The sequence below is a fragment of the Cervus elaphus genome, chromosome 20, assembly GCF_910594005.1.
Source record: "Cervus elaphus chromosome 20, mCerEla1.1, whole genome shotgun sequence".
Taxonomy (NCBI): domain Eukaryota; kingdom Metazoa; phylum Chordata; class Mammalia; order Artiodactyla; family Cervidae; genus Cervus; species Cervus elaphus.
In genome coordinates, this window is record NC_057834.1 from 121,278,371 (window position 1) to 121,299,640 (window position 21,270).

The 21,270-nt window shown below is 39.7% G+C and overlaps 1 protein-coding gene across 1 annotated transcript in view; it reads left to right on the plus strand.

Moving 5' to 3' along the window:
* Nucleotides 1-21,270, plus strand: part of ZSWIM5 (zinc finger SWIM-type containing 5) — a 166,001-nt gene that overhangs the window by 108,055 nt on the left and 36,676 nt on the right. The window contains exons 2-5 of the mRNA XM_043877220.1: nucleotides 3,399-3,755; nucleotides 8,315-8,463; nucleotides 9,900-10,050; nucleotides 17,442-17,621. Of these exons, the coding sequence (XP_043733155.1) occupies nucleotides 3,399-3,755; nucleotides 8,315-8,463; nucleotides 9,900-10,050; nucleotides 17,442-17,621 (837 nt within the window). The remainder of the gene's footprint in view (nucleotides 1-3,398; nucleotides 3,756-8,314; nucleotides 8,464-9,899; nucleotides 10,051-17,441; nucleotides 17,622-21,270) is intronic.

A 21,270-nucleotide genomic window follows, 5' to 3' on the forward strand; every position in this document is an offset into this window, starting at 1 on the left:
CTGATTGGATGAGGCACATATTCTCTGTGGGGGAAGAGTAAGGCAAATACCTTTTTCCTGTGTGCAGTAGGAGGAGATACAGGTTATACTGCTCAGGAGGACCTGAAATCTGTTAATAGTTACAACATGGGGGAGGGAAGGACGATAAGGATCTGGTTTTTCCATTCCTGCATTCCAAGACCTCCTTGGTTTTATCTACTCTTTCGTCCTTGGGTCACCACAGAGAGGGACTGGAATGGAGAGATACTTAGGCGGCAGAATCTGCAACATTTAGTGACCCTCTTGGGTATGGAGCATCGGGAGGAGCTAGGCTTCATCCCAGAGCCCTGGCTCCTGCCTGCTTCTCCAGCCTCATTGTATTCCCCTTTCCACCCCCACCCCCGTCCCTATTGGCTTTCCAGTTGCTGGTCTTCTTCCCATTCTCTGAACATTCTGTGTTCCTCTTGGCCTTTGCACCTCTGCATAGTCTTCCTTTGTCCTTTGCAAATGCACTTTTTTTTTTCTAGCTGGAGTCATCTTTATCATTACTCTGCCATTCCCCATCCTTTTGCCTATTAATTCTGATTTATTCTATAAAATTCTGCTCAAAATGTTATTTCCTCAAGTAACCCATCCCTTACCACTCCCATCCCTAAACCAGGTCATGTCTCCCATATTATATACATGACGTAGTGACTGAACAACAATCATTCTGTACTTTTTCACAATTAGAACTAAATAATTACCTGTGGATTTAGTTGTTAAATATGTCTTCCCAGCTGGACTGTGTTATTGTTGTTCAGTTGCTAAGTCATGTCTGACTCTTTGCAACCCCATGGACAGAAGCATGCCAGGCTTCCCTGTCCTTCACCAGCTCCTGGAGTTTGCTCAAATTCATGTCTGTTGAGTCGATGATGCCATCCAACCATCTCATCCTCTGTCTCCCCCTTTTCCTCCTGCCCTCAGTCTTTCCCAGCATCAGAGTCTTACAATGAGTTGGCTTTTCACAACAGGTCCCCGAAGCTACATAAATACTATAAACTCAGGGGTTGTTTGGTCTTTTTATAGATGTATCCTTGGGATCCAACATAGCAGATCTTAAATAGTTATTAGTTTAATGAATAAATTACTCTTAAGATACCTTTAGAAAGAGAAGAAATTAACATATTTATAGGTTTTGGGTCTTTGAATTTCTTGTAGTCGCTTAGATAAGATATGTGCTGTCTTACACATGGATTACCAGATTGAATCTGACCAGGGAGACCACATTTTGCATATTCTCTGCCATTTGTCCCTGTTAAGGGACATTTTTTTTTATCAGTTTGCAAATTTAGTATCATAGTAGCTGACCATATACAAGCAAAGGATGAAAATTGAGTTAGTAAAAAAAAATTAAGGACAGTACCCAGCATCATTCTGATTTTCCTAAGCTAGGAAAATGAAATTAGTGTTTGGGGAACACTATAATAGAAATAAAATGTGATTGTTAGGAGCATAGACTCTGAAGCCAGACTGCCTGGGTTCAAATCCTAGCTCTGCCACTTACAGGCTGTATAAAGTTAGGCAACTTAAATAATTTCTCTAAGCCTCAGTTTCTTTACCTACAAAAAATGGGGGTAATATAACTAAACATATAACATTGTGGTAGGGTTAAATGATGTAATGCTTATGAAAGAACACATGGTAAGTGCTCAAAAACTGTTAGTGACGAAAAATTATTTTCTTTTTAAAGCAAAAGAAGCAATTTGGATTTATTCAAGAAGTATATTAATTTGAGGGAAACTCCACAAATTTATTTTTCATAGGTTTTAAAGCCTAAAATGTTTCAGAATTGAATTTGCAGTCATTTTAATTTCTGTTATCACGACTGTAATCATATAATAAAATTGGGGCAAACTGCGTAACTTCTGTGAGCCTATTCCTCATCTGTGAAATTATTATCTGATGAAATTATTAGTCGATTCTGTGTAAAATGCTCTCTCGTAAACTAAACTGTAAGCTCCACAGGCACAAATGTTAAAGTTTCTTCATTTAATAGGATTCAGTTTTGCAACTGGGACACCAGATAGAGTTTCATATGGAAGTGATATTTGAGCTAAGCCATGAAGAACATAGGATTTCCTTATTTGGGAAAGAAATTTTATTTATATTTTCCATAGTTATAAAACTGATTGATCCTTAACACTTTCTGTTTAGTCCAAGGTTGGGTCCAGACCATACCCTGGATTCCCCAGCTGTGATACTGCTAAAGAAATGTTAAGTAAACAGTTACATTTCCATTTCCACTTATGCCACTATTTAGTTTAGAAGGCAGGGGAATAAGAAGTCTTTAAGCCATGAGCCATTCCTGAATTTTTAACAATTTCTTGCTAATATTGATGTTTTCAGAGCTCTTGTTGCACATTTAAGCATGACATGTAAGCAAGACTGCTTATTAAAAAAAAAAAAATAACAACTGAGTTTGTTAGGGGCCTATGAGACCATTTCAGCACACTTTTTGAATCTTGTCTCATTCCTAAATGGTACTTGAAGCATGTTGAAGGTAAGGAAAACATGGTACACTTATAGGATAACATGCTTGTAGGGAGCTAACCTCATAGCAGGTGTTTAGTTCAGCTTTTTTCCTGGAAGCTGAGATGTCAGAGCCATTGTGATATGTAATGAAGAAAGTGCTGCAGTACAATTTTATTCTAAAATTTCTAAACAGTGTAGAGGCCAGCTAGGGAAGGTGCCTCAGCCATAGGACAGTAAGTTGAAATTTGTTCAAATCTTTTTTCTCAAGGCAGAGCTAGCTTTGTGACTTGGGGATGGGTTGGAGGGATGCAGTACTTGTAAAACTAAACAAGAAGTCCTTGAAAGTATGTAGTACATTCAGGCTCACTCATTGTTAAAGTACTTGAGTCCCCAGCCACCACGACGGGCTTCTCGTTGCAGTGGTTTCTCTTCTTGCAGAGCATGGGCTTTAGGGCGTGCGAGCTCAGTAGTTGTGACACGCAGGCTTAGTTGCCCCACTAAAATTTTAATTCCTGGGTCAGGGATCAAACCTGTGTTCCCTGCACTGGCAGGCAGATTCCTAACCACTGGACCACTAAGGAAGTCTCTTATTCAAGCTTCTTGATTAAACTTTTTGAGATTATGAAAAAAGGTATGAAATGTTCCCCCAGAAGAATGTACATACGTACAAACAAAAGTTTTCTTATTAGTTCTGGAGGTCCATAGACTTCAGGGTAAGGTCTCTTTTTCTAGATTTTGTGTTCCTTAAGAACTATACCTAGATTTCATTGACCTTTGACAGAGCCTGCTGTGTATGTGGGAGATACTCAGCAAATAGTTTCTGAATTGATGAACTGGAATGCAAAATGAAAATCTTCAAGTTTCTTACTAGAGAATCTCTAAACCTGTCTTCTTTGTTTCCTTAGGCTTCCATCTCAGTGGCACAGTAACGGAACCAGCCACTACGTCTGAACCAGCAGTGACTTATAAAGTTGCCATCAGTTTTGATCGATGCAAAATCACCTCAGTGACATGTGGCTGTGGGAACAAAGACATATTCTACTGTGCTCATGTGGTAGCACTCTCACTCTACAGGATCCGTAGACCAGATCAAGTCAAATTGCGTCTTCCTATCTCAGAAACCCTTTTCCAGATGAATAGGGACCAGCTACAAAAGTTTATTCAATATTTAATCACGGCACACCACACTGAAGTTCTTCCTACCGCACAGAAATTGGCAGATGAGATTCTGTCCTCCAACTCTGAAATCAACCAAGTAAATGGTAATTGTACAATATTTTTGTTGCTAAAAAATCTATTTTGTTGCTTTATTGCATGTTTAGAGGTTGGGATACTTTTGCCATTGCAATCACTTATTCTATGCAATCGGTTTATTCTATCCAAACTATTTATTAACTCTCTTTCTTAAAGCCATCCAGTTGTCCACCTCATAAAGTTTGAGCAAAAATGACAGAGAATGTTAGAGTTATAAATTAAACCAGTTTGTGGACCTCATGTGTCCATTTAATCCTTGCCTCTAGGAGCCTGGACTATTCAGGAGTGAAAGAAAACATAAAATAATTAATGTCATTCAGTGAAATGAAATGGATATCAGAATTCCTTAACATTTCAGGATGCTGCATAGCACCATGGTTATTCTAAAGAATGCCTGTTTGCATTGTGTTTATGAGCTATATAATGGCAGGCGAGAATTCTACCACTGAACCACCAATGCTTGCTGAGCTATATAATGGATGGAGAGATAACGATGTTCACTTATTCATTCAAGAAATGTATGTTGAGTACCTGCTCTGTGCATGTGATAGTCCTGATTGTTGAGGGAAAAAACAGACATGGTTCCTGTCTTCAAATATCTTACAATATAGTAGAAAAGACAGCTAAGTCTGAAATAAGTGCTTGCTTTTGTTATGAAACCAGGTTGTAGATAATCATAGGAAACTGTTGAAGAATTTTGAGAAGAGGAGCTATATGAGCCAATTTTTTCATTTTGTTGGTTGGGTCCTACTACTATACATGAGAACCTTATGTATGTTTATATATGTTAATTCATTTAGTTTTCAAAACTACCCTGTGAGGTAGATATTATAACCATTTTGTAAATAAGGAAATTATTTATAACCGAGGCTCACCTGACTTCAGAACTCAAGTTTTTTATACCTCTCTATACTTCCTTTCTGTTTTTAGAATATAACTTTGGTATTAGTGTGAACAAGGCAGTGAGACTAGGTTGGCCTGTATATTCTTATGGTCTATGTGCTAAAGGGCCTGCCTTTCCCAGTTGCCCAAGAGAACTAATCAAGTCCTACATACAACCTCACCACTTCTCAGAAATAGAGTCAGACAAGCTTCCAGGAACTCTTGCTGACTATCAGAAATAATCCTCTGTTGCTTTATGCTCAAAATTGTAGTGTTTACATGATGCATGCATGCATGTTAAGTCACTTCAGTCGTGTACGACTCTGCAACCCTATGAACTATAGTCCGCCAGGCTCCTCTGGGGGTTTTTCCGGGCAAAAATACTGGAGTGGATTGCCATGCCCTCCTCCAGGGATCTCTTCCCGACCCAGGGATCGAACCTGTATCTCTTATGTTTCGTGCAGGAGGGTTCTTTACCACTAGCACCACCTGGGAAGCCCATTTATGTGGTAACTGAGCTCTATTTGAGAGATACTGTTAAAGAGTAGCTTTCTAAAGGGGCTTCCCTGGTGGTTCAATGGTAAAGAATCACCTGCCACTGCCTCAGTGGTAAAGATTCTGCCTGCCAATGCCAGAGACACAGGTTCCATCCCTGATCCAGGAAGATCCCACATGCCTGAAGCAACTAAGCCCATGTGCCGCAACTGTTGAGCCTGTGCTCTAGAGGGAGCTGCAACTACTGAAGCCCCTGCTCCACAAGTCCACACACCGAAACCGTAGAGTAGCTCCCACTTGCCGCAACTAGAGAAAAGCCCATACGGCAATGAAGACCCAGCACAGCCAGAAATAAATTTAATAAATAAATAAAAATAAAATTATAAAACTCTAGTTCCTCTTCACTTTCTGCCATAAGGGTGGTGTCATCTGCATATCTGAGGTTATTGATATTTCTTCTGGTAATTTTGATTCCGGCTTGTGCTTCATCCAGCCTGGCATTTCACATGAGGTACTCTATATATAAGTTAAATTAGCAGAGTGAAAATATACAGCCTTGATGTACTCCTTTCCCAATTTTGAACCAGTCCATTGTTCCATGTCCAGTTCTAACTGTTGCTTCTTGACCTGTTACTACAGGTTTCTCAGGAACCACGTAAGGTGGTCTGGTATTCCCATCTCTTTAAGAATTTTCCACAGTTTATTGTGATCCCCACAGTCAAAGGCTTTTGCATAGTCAGTGAAGCAGAAGTAGATGTTTTTCTGAAATTCCCTTGCTTTTTCTATGATCCAGGGTACTATGCTAAGTCTCTTCAGTCGTGTCCAACTTTTTGCGACCCCATGGACTGTAACCTGCCAGGTTCCTCTGTCCATGGCACTCTCCAGGCATGAATATTGGAGTGGGTTGCCATGTCCTCCTCCAGGTGATCTTCCTGATTCAGGGATCCAGCCAGTATCTCTTGCATCTCCTGCATTAGCAGGCGGGTTCTTTACCATTAGCGCCACCTGGGAAGTCCTTCTATGATCAGAAGGATGTTAGCAATTTGATCTCTGCTTTCTCTCCCTTTCTAAATCCAGCTTGTACATCTGGAATTTCTCAGTTCACGTACTGTTGAAGCCTAGCTTGAAGGATTTTGAGCATTACCTTGTAAGCATGTGAAACGAATGCAAGTGAAATGAGTGCAGTGTAGTTTGAACATTCTTTGGCATTGCCCTTCATTGGAATTGGAATGAAAACTGACCTTTTCCAGTCCTGTCCTATAGCCACTGCAGGGATATGTATAAAAAGTACTTAGACACTGTCATGTAGGAAGCACTCAATAAATGGCTGTTTTTAACAAATATTGAAGGATGAAAGGTGTATATTTGTTTTTCTTTGCCACTTTCAGTTTACAGAAGTAGTATAGGATATATTATTTGCCCACCTGGGTTTTAAATCTAGATGGCCAATAAGACATGCATTTGTTCATTCTATAAATATTAATTCAATGCTATAATGATCCAGGCACTGTGAGGTACAAAAATGAATCCCTACTCTACTCTTTAAAAGCTTCAGTGTAGTTGGGAGTATATGAGACAAGCCCAATTCTAATGTAAAACAAAATGCAACAGGTCTTTAAGAGAAGTAATAATAAAGTACTAAGAAGAGAGTTACTATATTACTATCATGCATATGAGTATGAAGGGCATGTTTTTGACAGGTGAGGTGTATGGGGTATCCCCTCCTGCCAAGTAAACTAAGTAGGATGTGAATTTCGGCAGTGTTAGCCTCTCTGTATACTATTTTATGGTTTTCCTTTCTCACTGCAGCCCTGACTATAGAACTGAGGTAGTACTGACAATGAGAAGTAATGCTTTTTGGCCAAAGAACAGGTTGTGGGGAAAGGAAGGGAAGTAAAGGAAAAAGCATTAAGTAAAGTCATCAGGAAATGTCATTGACTTCTGGGTACACTAAGTTTCTAGTTGAAACATAGCATAAATATAGGAAAGACAAGGCTAGAAATGAAAGAGCCTGAACAGGGAGGGCCCTAAATGCTAAGCTAAGTTCCAACTTCATTTATAAAGAATAGTTTATCACTGAAGACTTCTGAGCAGGGAAGGGATATGATCAGAACTGTGTTGAGAATAACACATTTGAAGAAAAGTAGCATATAGCGGATTCCATAAACTGGTTGCTCCTAATGTTAATTAGTATTTGTAGAATAAATATGAGTCCTCCTGATTTCCTGGATGATAAGATGCACTGAAAAAGCATGGCAGAAGAGCACCATTCTCTGCAGACCTGGATTTCATTTAAACGAGGCTTTCATATAGGAGGACAAGAACAAAGGTAGATTGACTGATGAAACATGACATGAATTTGTAACCGATTGCACAACCACACATAGAGAGTATTGACTTATACTATAAGACTATATTGACTTACAGTCTTTTGTCACTTGGAGACAGGGTTCTAAAGACTTATCACAGGACTCAGTCTTTGAGAAAGCGAGAGAAGAAGATTCAGTTTTCATTCCACAAATATTTCTTAGGTGTCTGTCACATTACCAGAACTGAGTTACAGATGATTCAACTGTGAGCAAGGAGCTAACAGGCTACTAGGGGAGAGGGATGTGTAAATAACTAACACTGTGTTTTAAGTGATGTCATTGAGGTGAGCTCAGGAAGGAAAGATATTCTGAGTGTAAATTTATAAAATTATATCATCCTGTATATAATCCTGCCTGTGCTTTAGGTACCAAGTTTCCAGAAATTTAGAATTGTTGACTCCATTTGAGAAGCTACAATTTTATAGTGAATTTTAAAAAGAGAAATTTTTATTTTCTAAGAAAGTATTTTTTTAATTTTAAGATAATATGTGTGTTTTAAGGCTTATTTTAAACTTCAAAGAAAAACAGAATAGAAGAAAAATGACATTCTCCTAGGGGAAAAAAATACATCACTATTTTCGTGTTTGTGCTTTTTTACCCCAGGATGATATTTATAGACCTTGGGAGAGGATACAATTAAGACTTTAGTGAACATGAAACTAGCTCTACTCTCTTAGGTTTATTAAGAACCACACAATTGACAAAGCCCAGATTAAGGCAGAATGCCCATCTGTTTCTGAATATACTCACATAGGGCTGCTCCTGCTGAGTGTGGAGTGTAGGAACTCAGGAGGTTCATTTCATCATCCTATTCCTCTCAGGTGCTCCTGACCCCACAGCTGGGGCCAGCATTGATGATGAGAACTGTTGGCATTTGGATGAAGAACAGGTGAAAGAACAAGTGAAGCTCTTTCTCTCCCAGGGTGGTTACTATGGCTCTGGAAAGCAACTCAATTCAATGTTTGCCAAGGTAAGACATGAAAAGATTTTTTTTTTCCTTAAGTAAACTGGGCTCACCACACTTCTGGCTTCATGCATTGTAGCTAGCCCACTTGACCTACCTGTACTGAATGCTTGAAAACTACTTGGGGGGAGGGGAGCTGAGCAGAGCAGACCAGAGCAGGTTGCATCCAGGGAGCCCTACTGCCTCACCCTGGTCATCCTCTTCCTCTTGCTCCACACTCTCTAAATGAGTTTGCATTCCTGGGGGATTAGTAATGAAGCTACCTCCTCCTGCCTTGAACCAAAGGCTGCCCAATGAGGGCTTAAAGAAACTTAATATTTTGTTGTTTTTAAAATATTAACTTATTTATTTGGCTGTGCCAGGTCTTAGTTGTGGCATTTGGGATCTAGTTCTCTGACCAAGGGTTGAACCCTGGCCCCTTGCATTGGGAATGCAGAGTATTAGCCACTGAGAAGTCCCAGAAACTTAGTATTTTGGAACTGGGGGCTCTCATAGCAGGCTTTCTTTCTTTTCTTTCCTAACACATTTGGTGAAATATAATTCACGTATCATAAAATTCACCCATTTAAAAAATTCTACAATTCAATGGTTTTTAGTATATTGACAGATATGTACAGCTATCACTGCAGTCAACTTTAGAACATTTTCATTATCTTAAAAAGAAGCCCCATTCCCTTTACCTATCACTCCACTGTTCCCCCTGCCCCTCTTCCCCCAGCCCTAAGCAACCACTAATGTACTTTCTGTCTTTATAGATTTCCCTATTCTTGAGTTTCCTAGGAATGGAATCCTATAGTCTTTTGTGACTGGCTTTTTTCTCCTGGCATAGTATTTAAAAATATTTAAAAACATACATACATGTTGTAACATGTGTCAGTACTTCATTCCTTTTTATGGCCAAATAATATTCCACTGTATGGATACCACACATTTCGTTTATCTGTTTGTCTGTTGATGGGCGTTTGGATTGTTTCCACCTTTAAGCTGTTATAAATAATGCTCCTATAAATATTCTTGTACAGTGTTTCTGTGTGGACATACATATTTTCATTTCTCTCTAGGAGTGGAATTAGTAGGTCATATGGTAGCTCTATGTTTAATCATTTGAGGAATTTCTAGACTGATTTCCAAAGTGGCTGCATCATTCTACAATCCCCCTAAACAGTGTATGAGAGTTCTAATTTCTCTATATCCTTGCCAACACTTATTATCTGGCTTTTTTATTGTAGCCATCCTTGTGAGTATGAAGTGGTATCTCATTGCACACAGCAGGCTCTCTTGATACATGCAGAGAACTTGCTTACAGAAGAGGCCTTCTTTTTGGCTCCTTGGATATGCTGTGCCTAGATACTTCATCTTCTCCTCTCCCCTCCTCCCCTTCCTTCTCCTCCTACTTTGTTATGATGTACAGTCACCAACCACCTGCCCCTCCTGTGTGTCAGGTTCGAGAGATGCTGCGGATGAGAGATTCCAATGGAGCCAGGATGCTGACACTAATAACTGAACAGTTTATGGCTGACCCACGACTCACACTGTGGAGGCAACAAGGAACAAGCATGACAGATAAATGCAGGCAGCTCTGGGATGAGCTAGGTAAGTCCCCATATCTCAGAGAACTGCTATGTCTATCCTATGAGCTTGTCCCCAGCAATACTGTTAGTGAATACTTGTCATTAGTCATTACAGAGATCTTGCTAAGTGAACTTAGCCCAAAATGGTGGAAGATTTAGGTTCTACGGAGGCCACCCAGAGTATTTTGAACTCACTTGTGTTTCTTCCACAACCTTATGTTTTGCTACTGACACCAACGTTCTATTCCAGATATTACCATACAGAAGCCTTTAGTGAGAGAAAACCTTTTGCCTTGACTTCTGTCTCATGGCATTAGCTTGGCTCTCCAAATACTTACTATTCTAACTTTTCTCACATTCCCTGGATCTGCTTTTCTTTATCATTTCCAGCAAACCTCTAAGCCATAAGACCATTTCTAAGTCTTGAGCCCTGGACTTCTATTTTTCTTTCTCTATTCCCCTTTGTTCAGTTCAGTTCAGTTGCTCAGTCATGTCCAACTCTTTGTGACCCCATGGACTGCAGCACACCAGTCCTCCTTGTCCATCACCAACTCCCAGAGCTTGCCCAAACTCATGTCCATTGAGTCCGTGATGCCATCCAACCATCTCATCCTCTGTTGGCCCCTTCTCCACCCACCTTCAATCTTTCCCAGCATCAGGATCTTTTCTAGTGAGTCAGTTCTTCACATCAGGTGGCCAAAGTATTGGAGTTTCAGCTTCAGTTTCAGTCCTTCCAATGAATATTCAGGACTGATTTCCTTTAGGGTAGACTGGTTGGATCTCCTTGCAGTCCAAGGAGCCCTCAAGAGTCTTCTCCAACACCACACTTCAAAAGTATCAATTCGTCAGCGCTCAGCTTTCTTTATAGGCCAACTCTCACATCCATACATGACTACTGGAAAAGTAGCTTTGACTAGACTAGACAGACCTTTGTTGGCAAACTAATGTCTCTGCTTTTTAATATGCTATCTAGGTTGGTCATAGCCTTTCTTCCAAGGAGCAAGTGTCTTTTAATTTCATGGCTGCAGTCACCATCTGCAGTGATTTTGGAGCCCCCAAAAAATAATGTCTGTCACTGTTTCCATTGTTTCCCCATCTATTTGCCATGAAATGATGGGACCAGATGCCATGATCTTAGTTTTCTGAATGTTGAGCTTTAAGCCAACTTTTTAACTCTCATCTTTCACTTTCATCAAGAGGCTCTTTAGTTCTTCTTTGCTTTCTGTCATAAGGGTGGTGTCATCTGCTTATCTGAGGTTATTGATATTTCTTCTGGCAATCTTGATTCCAGCTATGCTTCATCCAACCCAGCATTTCTCATGATGTACTCTGCATACAAGTTAAATAAGCAGGGTGACAGTATACAGCCTTGACATACTCCTTTCCCAATTTGGAACCGGTCTGTTGTTCCATGTCTAGCTGTTGCTTCTTGACCTGCATACAGATTTTTCAAGAAGCAGGTCAGGTGGTCTGGTAATTCCCATCTCTTTCAGAATTTTCCACAGTTTGTTGTGATCCACACAGTCAAAGGCTTTGGTGTAATCAATAAAGCAGAAGTAGATTTTTTTCTGAAACTCTCTTGCTTTTTCTATGATCCAGTGGATGTTTGCAATTTTATCTCTGGTTCCTCTGCCTTTTCTAAATCCAGCTTGAACATCTGGAAGTTCATGGTTCACGTACTGTTGAAGTCTGGCTTGGAGAATTTTGAACATTACTTTGCTAGTGTGTGAGATGAGTGCAAATGTGTGGTAGTTTGAACATTCTTTGGCATTGCCTTTCTTTGGGATTGGAATGAAAACTGACCTTTTCCAGGTCTTTGAGAACTTTTTTTTTCTTTTTTTAGTATCATGACCTCAGTGTTACCTCTGTGGTGATCTCTTCCTCATCCTCTTTCGATTATCTCATTTCCAGTCTCGTATTAGCTGCTGCCCTATGGCCATTTCTACTGAAAAAAAATCTCCTAATCACCTCAAACTCGAGAAATTAAAAAATGAAATCAGGCCTTCTATGAAGAAAGATTCCCTTGAACCTGGCATTGGCACCACCATTTCTTATTCAACGAAACTTATTGTCAAGCACTCATTTTTGTTTCATTCCCTACATCCAGTCACCAATATAATTTGATTCCTTGACCTTTAAAATGCAATTTAGTGTCCATTCACACTTTTTATTTCTTGTCATCACTGGTCTGGTTGAGGGCCGTGGGACTTTTAGATTAAATTAGACCTGTGGCCTCCTGAATGGGCTCTTTGTTCAAGATTCTCGTCATTAAGGCCATCTTCTTTAGTCATTATTTATCTTCATTGTTCCCGTTTCAATCAGTTTTGCAGTGGTAATACTCAACTCCCCGCCCTGTTTGCAGAATCCTTCATACTCTGAACTTACAGTCCAGTCACGGCCCCACTTTGGGGTTATACTAGAAAAGTTGTCTATGGCATAGTCTGAAATTTCTAATATAGCTTCTCCGTACTTTCTCCACCCCAGAAAGCAATGACAAACTTTCCTCTCATACAAAATAGCACCAAAAAACCTCTACAGCTTAGGATTTTAGTGAATTCCCCAAAGGATATATTAATACATTATAGTCTTAGAGCTAAAAGCTTTGGGGAATGAGGCTTAATGATTCGGACTTTACGTGGTTCCTTTGGGGCTGGTAAGTGTGGAGTTTTGGTTTGAGTGCTGGGGCTTCGTATCACCTGAGGCACTATAGCTTTGGAGTTTTCATTAATAATGAACAGCTACATTATTGAGCATTATGTGCCAGTCTCTGTGTTAAAGACTATATGCATGTTTAATTCTCATAACAAACCTATGAAGTAATTGTGTGTTTATTGCAAAGAAACAGAGACACCTCTGGTTACTTCTGGATACAGAATGAAATAAAGAAGTATAGAAAACTGTCTCTCTGACACAATCACATTTTCCAAAGTACAGGAATGTTGAACTATTAATCTGAAGTTACTGGTCCAACCAGTTGTGACCAGGGTCACGTAACAGTGCATGGCAACTTGGAAACAGCTTCCCTCAGAAGGGATTGTAGGCATGGACCCTTCAAGGGTAAGACATCAGCATCTCCATATGTTTAGGTGAGAAAAATGGAGCTCAGAAAGTTTTTGTTCAAAGTCACACACTAGCAGGTGGTGGCTGTAATACTGGAGCCCCAACCTGTCCAACTCCAGATCAAGCATCCTTGTGCAACATCTCCCTCAATTTCATCTCGTTATGTACTGTTTTCCCCAAAAGTGCATGTTTTTTAAGAATTTGAAATTAGCCTTCAGAGCATCAGGTTTATCTGAGACCTGAATCTCTTGGGAATAATTTCTGTGACAATCGCAGGATTGTGTTGTGGATTTGGATTTGACCTTTGGGTCTTAGGTGAGAGGAAGTAAGCAGAGCATGACCCCAGTGCTTCTAAAGCTTTTGTTAGGTACTTAGATTCATTATGAAAAGCTCTTGATTGTGACATTTTCATATCTAAGAAATTGCTATATCAACCTTCCAGGAAGCTCTCAGCATTCCACACAGACCGATATGATCTTCCCAGAATCACTTGGGATACTTGTTAAAATAGATTGCTGGGACCTGTCCCCAGAGTTTCTGATCTTGTCAGTTGGAGTAGGACCTGATAATTTGCATTTCTAACAACTTCCCAGAGGATGCTGATGACATTCTTCTAGAGACCACATTTTGTAAAACACTGCATTATTGGGTCAAACACTAGAGCATGTGCATTCATGCCCTCCTGCCCCGACTACTCTGAGGGTTCCTCACTGGTCAAAAGGCCTGCTCCTCTGGGTATGGTCTCAGCAGGGAGAGTAGGAATGGGAGGAGTGGCCTTAGGACCTTCAGTTTCTGAACAGGAGATAATAGAAGCAGTCAGGCATGGTTTTCTCATCTCCCCATGTCTGTACACATATGCTTTTTTTAAAAAAACAGTTTTATTGAAAAAAAAAAAACCAGTTTTATTTATTTTAATTGGAGGATAATTACTTTATAATACTGTGGTGGGTTTTGCCATACATCGACATGAATCAGCCACGGGTGCACATTTTAAAAAATTTTCTTTTAAAACCTATAAAGTATCTCTGCTCCCATAAAAGACCTGTCTTTACATATTTGCTCCTGTTCCTATGCCATTTCCTTTTCTCAAGAATTTTGCTCCTGCAATTACTCTTTTCTCTGGTATCATTAATTTCTCCCTCAATACTGGATCAATTCCATCAGAATACAAATATGGTCTAATATTTTCAGTCTCATAAAGTGCCTTTGATTTTCCCCTCCTCCTCTAATCACTACCCAGTTTCTCTTTTTTCCTTCAGAACAACACTTCTTGAAAACCTCGTCCCTCTTTGCATTTGCTTACCTCCATATGCTCTCTTGAGCCCACTGCAGTCTTCCATTGCTCATTGCTGTCACTCTACTGATAAGTAGCTCTGGTTAAAACCACCAGTGTCTGCCATATTGCTCTTCTCTTTTGTTACTTTACTTGACCTCTTAGCAGCTTCCAATAAAATTGACCATACCCTATCTCTACATTAATTTTACAGGAACCAGCAAACAGTATAACACAGACACCATAGGAGAAGAACTACTATGTGAAGAAAACAATTTTTTTCATGAGGTTTATACAGGCCTTTAGGATTCTTAAATTCTAAAAGTTGAGAAAGTAACTTTTATGATCTGAAAATTTGTGCATCTTTCTTACTGCCACACTGTTCAAGATTTTTTACCTCCTGAATATTAAGGATTTCTTGCCATCTGGTGTTCAGAAAGGACACTTTTATCAATAGGAACTCACAATCCCAATAGTATTAAAAGCCGACATCCTAGATTACAAAAATTTTCTACCAAAAGGAAAAAACATCCAATAGACTGCAAATATTCAGAGACTACAATGACGTCTCAGCATTTTTGCTTTCACTTATGTCCTTCCCCCTGTTTTGGTACATACTCTCCCACCATTTCTGTGCTTAAACAACTCCTATTTATCTCTTGTTCTTCTTTTAAAATGAAGTAATACATGTACACAGGTTAAAATGTCAAATGGTTCTACAGACTTTATAATAAAAAGCAGTATTGCTCTGCCATATTCCTTCACATTATCAGTTCCTACTTCTTAGAAAGAGCAATTTTTAATTCTTTTAGCTGCTTTTTCTAATATGCTTCCACATTTCTAAATGACTGTTCTTTCTTAATTTTTTAAATTATAGATGTTCTCTTTTTCTTCCTACAATGAAAGATGAGGATTTACCTCTCATAAGGTCACACTCTTAGGGTTCTTTCCCAAACAGCCTTTCTCATTCTTTTCAATGTGCCTAGGCTGAGAATGTTCCAGATCTTTAAGTTTTACTTCTTTTTTGGTGAACAGTTCTGTATTTAAATCATTTCTTTCTTCTTGCATTTTATGCTAAGGAACCAGGCTGCTCCTTCAACACTTTGCTTAGGTATTTCCTCAGCTAATCTTATTACTCACAAGTTCTACCTTCCACAAAACACTAGGATATGAACACAATGTCTCAATTATAAGACCATCACAGTCTTCTCAGAACCAAGCGGGGAAAGAGGACTGCATGGTGGGGTTGGGGGTGTTCATTTGTTCCATATGTATATTTTTCTTAATCCCTCATTTTTAGTCTGGAAAACCTACCCTCAGCTTTGTTTAGTATTCCCAATCCAGAGCTTCTGTGAATCAGTCTTTCCAGTGAGTAAAGCTCTGGTTTTCTTCCAGGAGAGGGAATGAGCAGGTAGTGAACTACCTTGAAATTTATGCCTGTTTTTATCTCTCCACTTTTGTTTTAATAAAGTATCAAGAGGGAGTGGTGATAAACATACATGTTTAGTTAGCCATTTTTAACTAGAATTAACTCATGTTTATTCTTTAAGGACAAACTCAAATGTTGTAACTTTTCCTGACCCCATGTACAGAGTTAATTGTTCCATCAGACCTATTCTCATAACACTTTTTATATGGCTATAATAGTATCTACTGTGCTTTATTATAATTATTATTATTTGTGTATGTGTGTGCTCAGTCACTCAGTAGTGTCTAACTCTTTGTGAGCCTATGGACTGTAGCCCACCAGGCTCCTCTGTCCATGGGATTTTCCATGTGAGAAGACTGGAGTGGGTTGTCATTTCCTTCTCCAGTGGATCTTCCCAACTCAGGGATCAAACCTGCCTCTCCTTTTTCTCCTGCTTTGGGAGGTGGATTCTTTACCACTGAGCCACCTGGGTTACAATTATTATAAGTTAGGAGTCACTCAATTTGACTCCTAACTATAATCCTCTTAAGAGCCATCATTATATAATATTTAATACTATAATATTATATAGTATAGTTTCTTTTTTCATTGTGGATTTGAGAAACTTATTTGAACCTATAGAGATGAATTTTTATCTTCTAGTTAGTACCTGAAATTGAAGCTTAAATGGTCTTTTAAAACATTCTTATTTGACTTTAAGGGGTCTTGAAATACTGTCTGAGTATACCTCCATCCATAGATGTAGCTCCATCCCAAAGGATGTTTAACTTAAGACACTCTGCAGCCAGGTTTTATTGTTAACTTGAGATTGAGCATATTTCTGGCTCAGCCACATAACCAACTTTGAAAAGAGGAAGCAGGTTTGCTTCAAAGGAAGGGTAATGTGACCAAAGAAACAGTACTTACTGGTAATGTAGAATATGTGATACTTTGCTATAGTGACAGAGAAGATCCAAGAATATGATAGTTTTAAGGCATCATAGCTGATCAACAGTATCAAAATCCAAGTCCAAATAAATTATTTTCCCTGGAAGAAGGAAATATAATTCCACTACATGCCAAGTAATATGCCAGGCTCTCTACATTATGATCTGTTTTACAGTTGAGGGGCTTAAAGCTCAGAAAGCCCGAGATCAACTAATCAAAAATTAAATCCTTTTCTGAGCACCTTCCTTCTTACAGTAAATGTCCTTGCTCTGTGCTGTTATCGTACCCTGAACATATCTTTATCTTAACGCTTATCGTATTCAAATGATACTGTGTTTATTTTTCTGTCTTCCCTACTGGAGAGCTCCTCAAGGGTAGGAACGGTGTCTTATTCTCCAATACAAACTCTTGAACAAGAAAGTTCTCAATAAATGTTTGTTGGACTGCAGATTTGAGCTCAGAATTCAAGTCCGAATCTATGTTGTTCATCAAACACAGGCACATACCCAGATATCAAGATAGCTACTCTGCTTTAAGAAACCTTTGGGAAGGAAAAATAACCATTTCTGAAATCTTTAGCAGATTTGGTTTTTTATATTGAGAACTGATGTTTTGGAAACTTTTCCTACCAACTAAAAATAGAAGAAAAGAGTAAACTGAAAAATTAAGGCTTAGACATACATCAAAGGAAAGATGTCAAGGATGTGGTTGCTTTCTTTTCCAGGGGCCTTATGGGTGTGCATCATTTTAAATCCTCATTGCAAGTTGGAAGAAAAATCCTGTTGGCTGCAGCAACTGCAGAAATGGAATGACCTGGATGTCTGTCCCCTGGAGGATGGGAACTATGGGCATGAGCTGCCCAACATCACCAATGCACTTCCCCAGAATGCCAGTCACAGTTCAGGTGAGCCAGATGTCATTCTAGGGTCTCGGTGCCTGGAACTCCAGAAGGTCAGAGGTTAAAGCCCTAGAACGAAGGTGGCTGGACAACTTTTGGACTGTCAAAATTGTCATCCTAAATAAGAAAAGCCTGTCCTTTGTTTATCTTGAAATGCCAAACCTTAAATAAGGGCAAGCTTTTTATCTTTGACATTGGGGATGCTGTCCTTTTCTACTCTGGGTGTGTCCTTACAGTGCCCAGCATAAATTCCTAGAACCCTCTGCATGAATCCTCTTTACCCTTCAAGTTCTTCATGACTCATGGATCTTGGCCCCCATTGGGGTTGGTTTTATCTCAGAAGACTTAGCTCAAGGGAAAGATGGAATACCTGCAGGGAAAAAAAAAAAAAACTTAAAAAAATGTCCTGACAGCTGCTTTGATTACTTTTCTCTGTTTTCCTCAAATTTTTATATAGCAGATATCTGGGAGGAGGAGACAGGGGCCATGCTTCCAAGATACTACTTACTCTTGCCCCATTTTAAGATAAATTCAGTACAGTGATACTGTACCCTCTGCCTTTTGAGCCCACTGACCAGATATTACTGGGCATCAGCATCACATCAGCTTTAGTTCATCTAACTCAGGCCACGTCCTGCTAGCAACTGATTGCTATTTAGCCCATGGGGATCCTTTACTGGTGAAAAGTGAAAGTGAAGTCGCTCAGTCATGTCCGACTCTTTGCGACCCCGTGAACTGTAGCCCACCAGGCTCCTCCGTCCATGGGATTCTCCAGGCAAGAATACTGGAGTGGGTTGCCATTTCCTTCTCCAGGGGATCTTCCCGACCCTGGGATCGAACCCAGGCCTTCCTCACTGCAGGCAGACGCTTTAACCTCTGAGCCACCAGGAAAGCGGTAGATTTTATCAAAACATTGATTTTACATGTCTTCCCTTTTATTGTAAGTGACAAATCTACTGATATTTTTAACCTCAAGGAGGAAATCACTTAAATTATTGTTCTTTCTTGGTCTTCATCTACTGTTCCATAATTGATTATGAGTGTATTTAAGGCAACCAAGGTAATGAGAGATGAAAAGGCTACAACTTCACCACATGAAGCTTCCCTTTCCTGGGTAGCTCATATAACCTCCACAACATAGGAATTCATGCTTTTAGTATTGGCTTTGGATTGGCATAAAGATAATCAAATGCTGCATATAAACACATGCCTCCAGTCTGGCAAGTTTCTTTCTTGTATATTATTTTGGTTATTTGTTGTTACTCTTCCCCCCCACCCCCCCCGCCTTTTTTTTTGCAGTGCTGGGTCTTCATTGCTGCACATAGGCATTATCCAGTTGTGGTGAGCAGGGGCTACTCTTTAGTTATGCTGTGCAGGCTTCTCATTGTGGTGGCTTCTCTTGTTCCAAAACACTTGTTACTGGTTCTTATTTGAGGGTATTGTTTTCTGTTAAGTTTTCTCAGGCCATGACTGACTTATCACTCATGTAAGTTTACCTTTGGGCCTGATGGAGCAGTAGGCATCCTGCTTACTCTTCATTGCCATTTCTACATCATTATCCTACCCTCCTTCCTAAAATACCCCACAGTTATATCACACAGTTTTAAAGTTGATGCTGTTAAAATATGCTGTCTGCTACCCTCCTGGTTTTGGTCGTTTTTACCTCTGGGTTAATACCCCTCATTCCTTGAAGAGTTTTGGCAGTTGACTCACTAATACTACTCTCTGTCCCTACTTCTGTTGTAATTCTTGATCATTTAATATAGCCACATAGATGATACTTCCAGTATTCAAGCCTCTGAGTTCTTTGACCTCCTGTCTTTTAATAGTCTATCTTTTGTGTATGTGTGTTAATTTTTGGCTGTGCCTTCTCTTCATTGCCGTGTGCGGGCTTTCTCTAGTTGTGATGAGTGGAGGCTGCTCTCTGGTTGCAGTGCACAGGCTTCACACTGTGATGGCTTCTCTTGTTGTAGAGCATCCACTCTTGGGTTCTTGGGCTTCAGTAGTTGTAGTGCATGGGCTTAGCTGCTCTCAGGCATGTGGGGTCTTCCCCGGCCAGGCATCAAACTCATGTCCCCTGCATTGGCAAGTGGTTTCTTAACCACTGTACCACCAGGGAAGTACCAATAGTCTATCTTCTACATGACTTAGCCATGCAACCCCAAGGTCATACCCTGAATCCTTTCATTACCAATATACTAACCCTTCTTTACAATCACAATTTCAAGCAGTTCTAATTACCACCACCAGCCTTACTAGATTATTTTCTCTGTTATGCCTATTCCAGTAATTTCTGGACCCACTAGGAATTTTGATCCTGTCACTTTTTCATTCTTGTGGCAGCCTCATTTTCCTCCTTATCCAGGTTAGATTCCTTGGTACATCATTATAATCACTACCCTGCAAACATACTCAACTCCCTCTTTCCCTTAGTTATATTCACATAGCAAAACCTTAACCTTAGTAATTTGGTCTGACTTTCTAATTACCCAGTGCTCACACTCACACAGTGAACACATTGGTGAGAAACACCACCATGATAACTGGTCTTATTTAAGTTCATGACCACTGATCTCAAGTGGGCCCATTGTACTGTCCATACACCTGCTACGTTTTTCTAGTCCATGCTTCCTTTCATTCTTCTAAATTACTTGTTCACACTGTCTTTTCCTTAAGACTTTCTATACTTTCTCCCCTTCCTCACTTTCAGCCTAGAGCCTTGCTTCCTGTTCACTGAGAAGATAGAAGCAATCAGAAGAGAATCTCTAAAACTCTGTGATCACATCTGCCTCTGTCTATGCCCATCTACACTGTCTGCCTGTTCCCATATTTTTCTGTGTGCTTCTGTCTAAGTCCAAGCCCTCCATTTGTTCTTAAGAGCCTATTCCTTCTCTTTTATCTAGGAATCACCCCAGGAATTATCTCCTCTCTCCTGCGTCAGAGATTGTTGTGGATTATTCCTAGGAGTATACCAGCACATTGTTTTATCATTCACCTGAAACAAAACAAAACAAAAACACATACTTGCTGACCCTACAGGCCTCTCCTGTCCACCACCCTGTTTCTTTGAGAGAGTAGAAATAAGTGGTGGAATTAAGAAAAATGCTCAAAAGAATGTTATATATTTGTCTTCTCTGCTTCTTCTGCTCTTATTCTCCCTTGAATTCACTCTAGTCAGGCATTCATCCCTCCAGTACTGAAACAGCTCTTGTACTGGTCACTAATGCTAGCCATTCCTAAATCTAGTTCTCAAGTCAGAATTTACTTGACCTGTCAACAGTATCTGTTACAGTTGGTCACTCTCTCTTTTATTTTTTTTTTAAATAATAATTGTACTCTTTAATGAGATTACAAAAACCTGCTTTGTAAGATAAAACAGATATGTCTGTTGTCTAAGTAATAGTGTCTTAAAGTGAAAGAAAGTGAAAGTGAAGTTGTTCAGTTGTGTCCGACTCTTTGCGACCCTGTGGACTGTAGGCCACCAGGCTCCTCTGTCCATGGGATTTCCCAGGCAAGAATACTGGAGTGGGTTGCCATTTCCTTCTCCTACTCTCTCTTTTAAACACCTTTTCCGTCTTATTCTACGACACTGTTCTCTTGGTTCTCCTCTTCATTGGATCCTCCTTCTCAGTCTCCTTTACTGTCTCCCCACCAC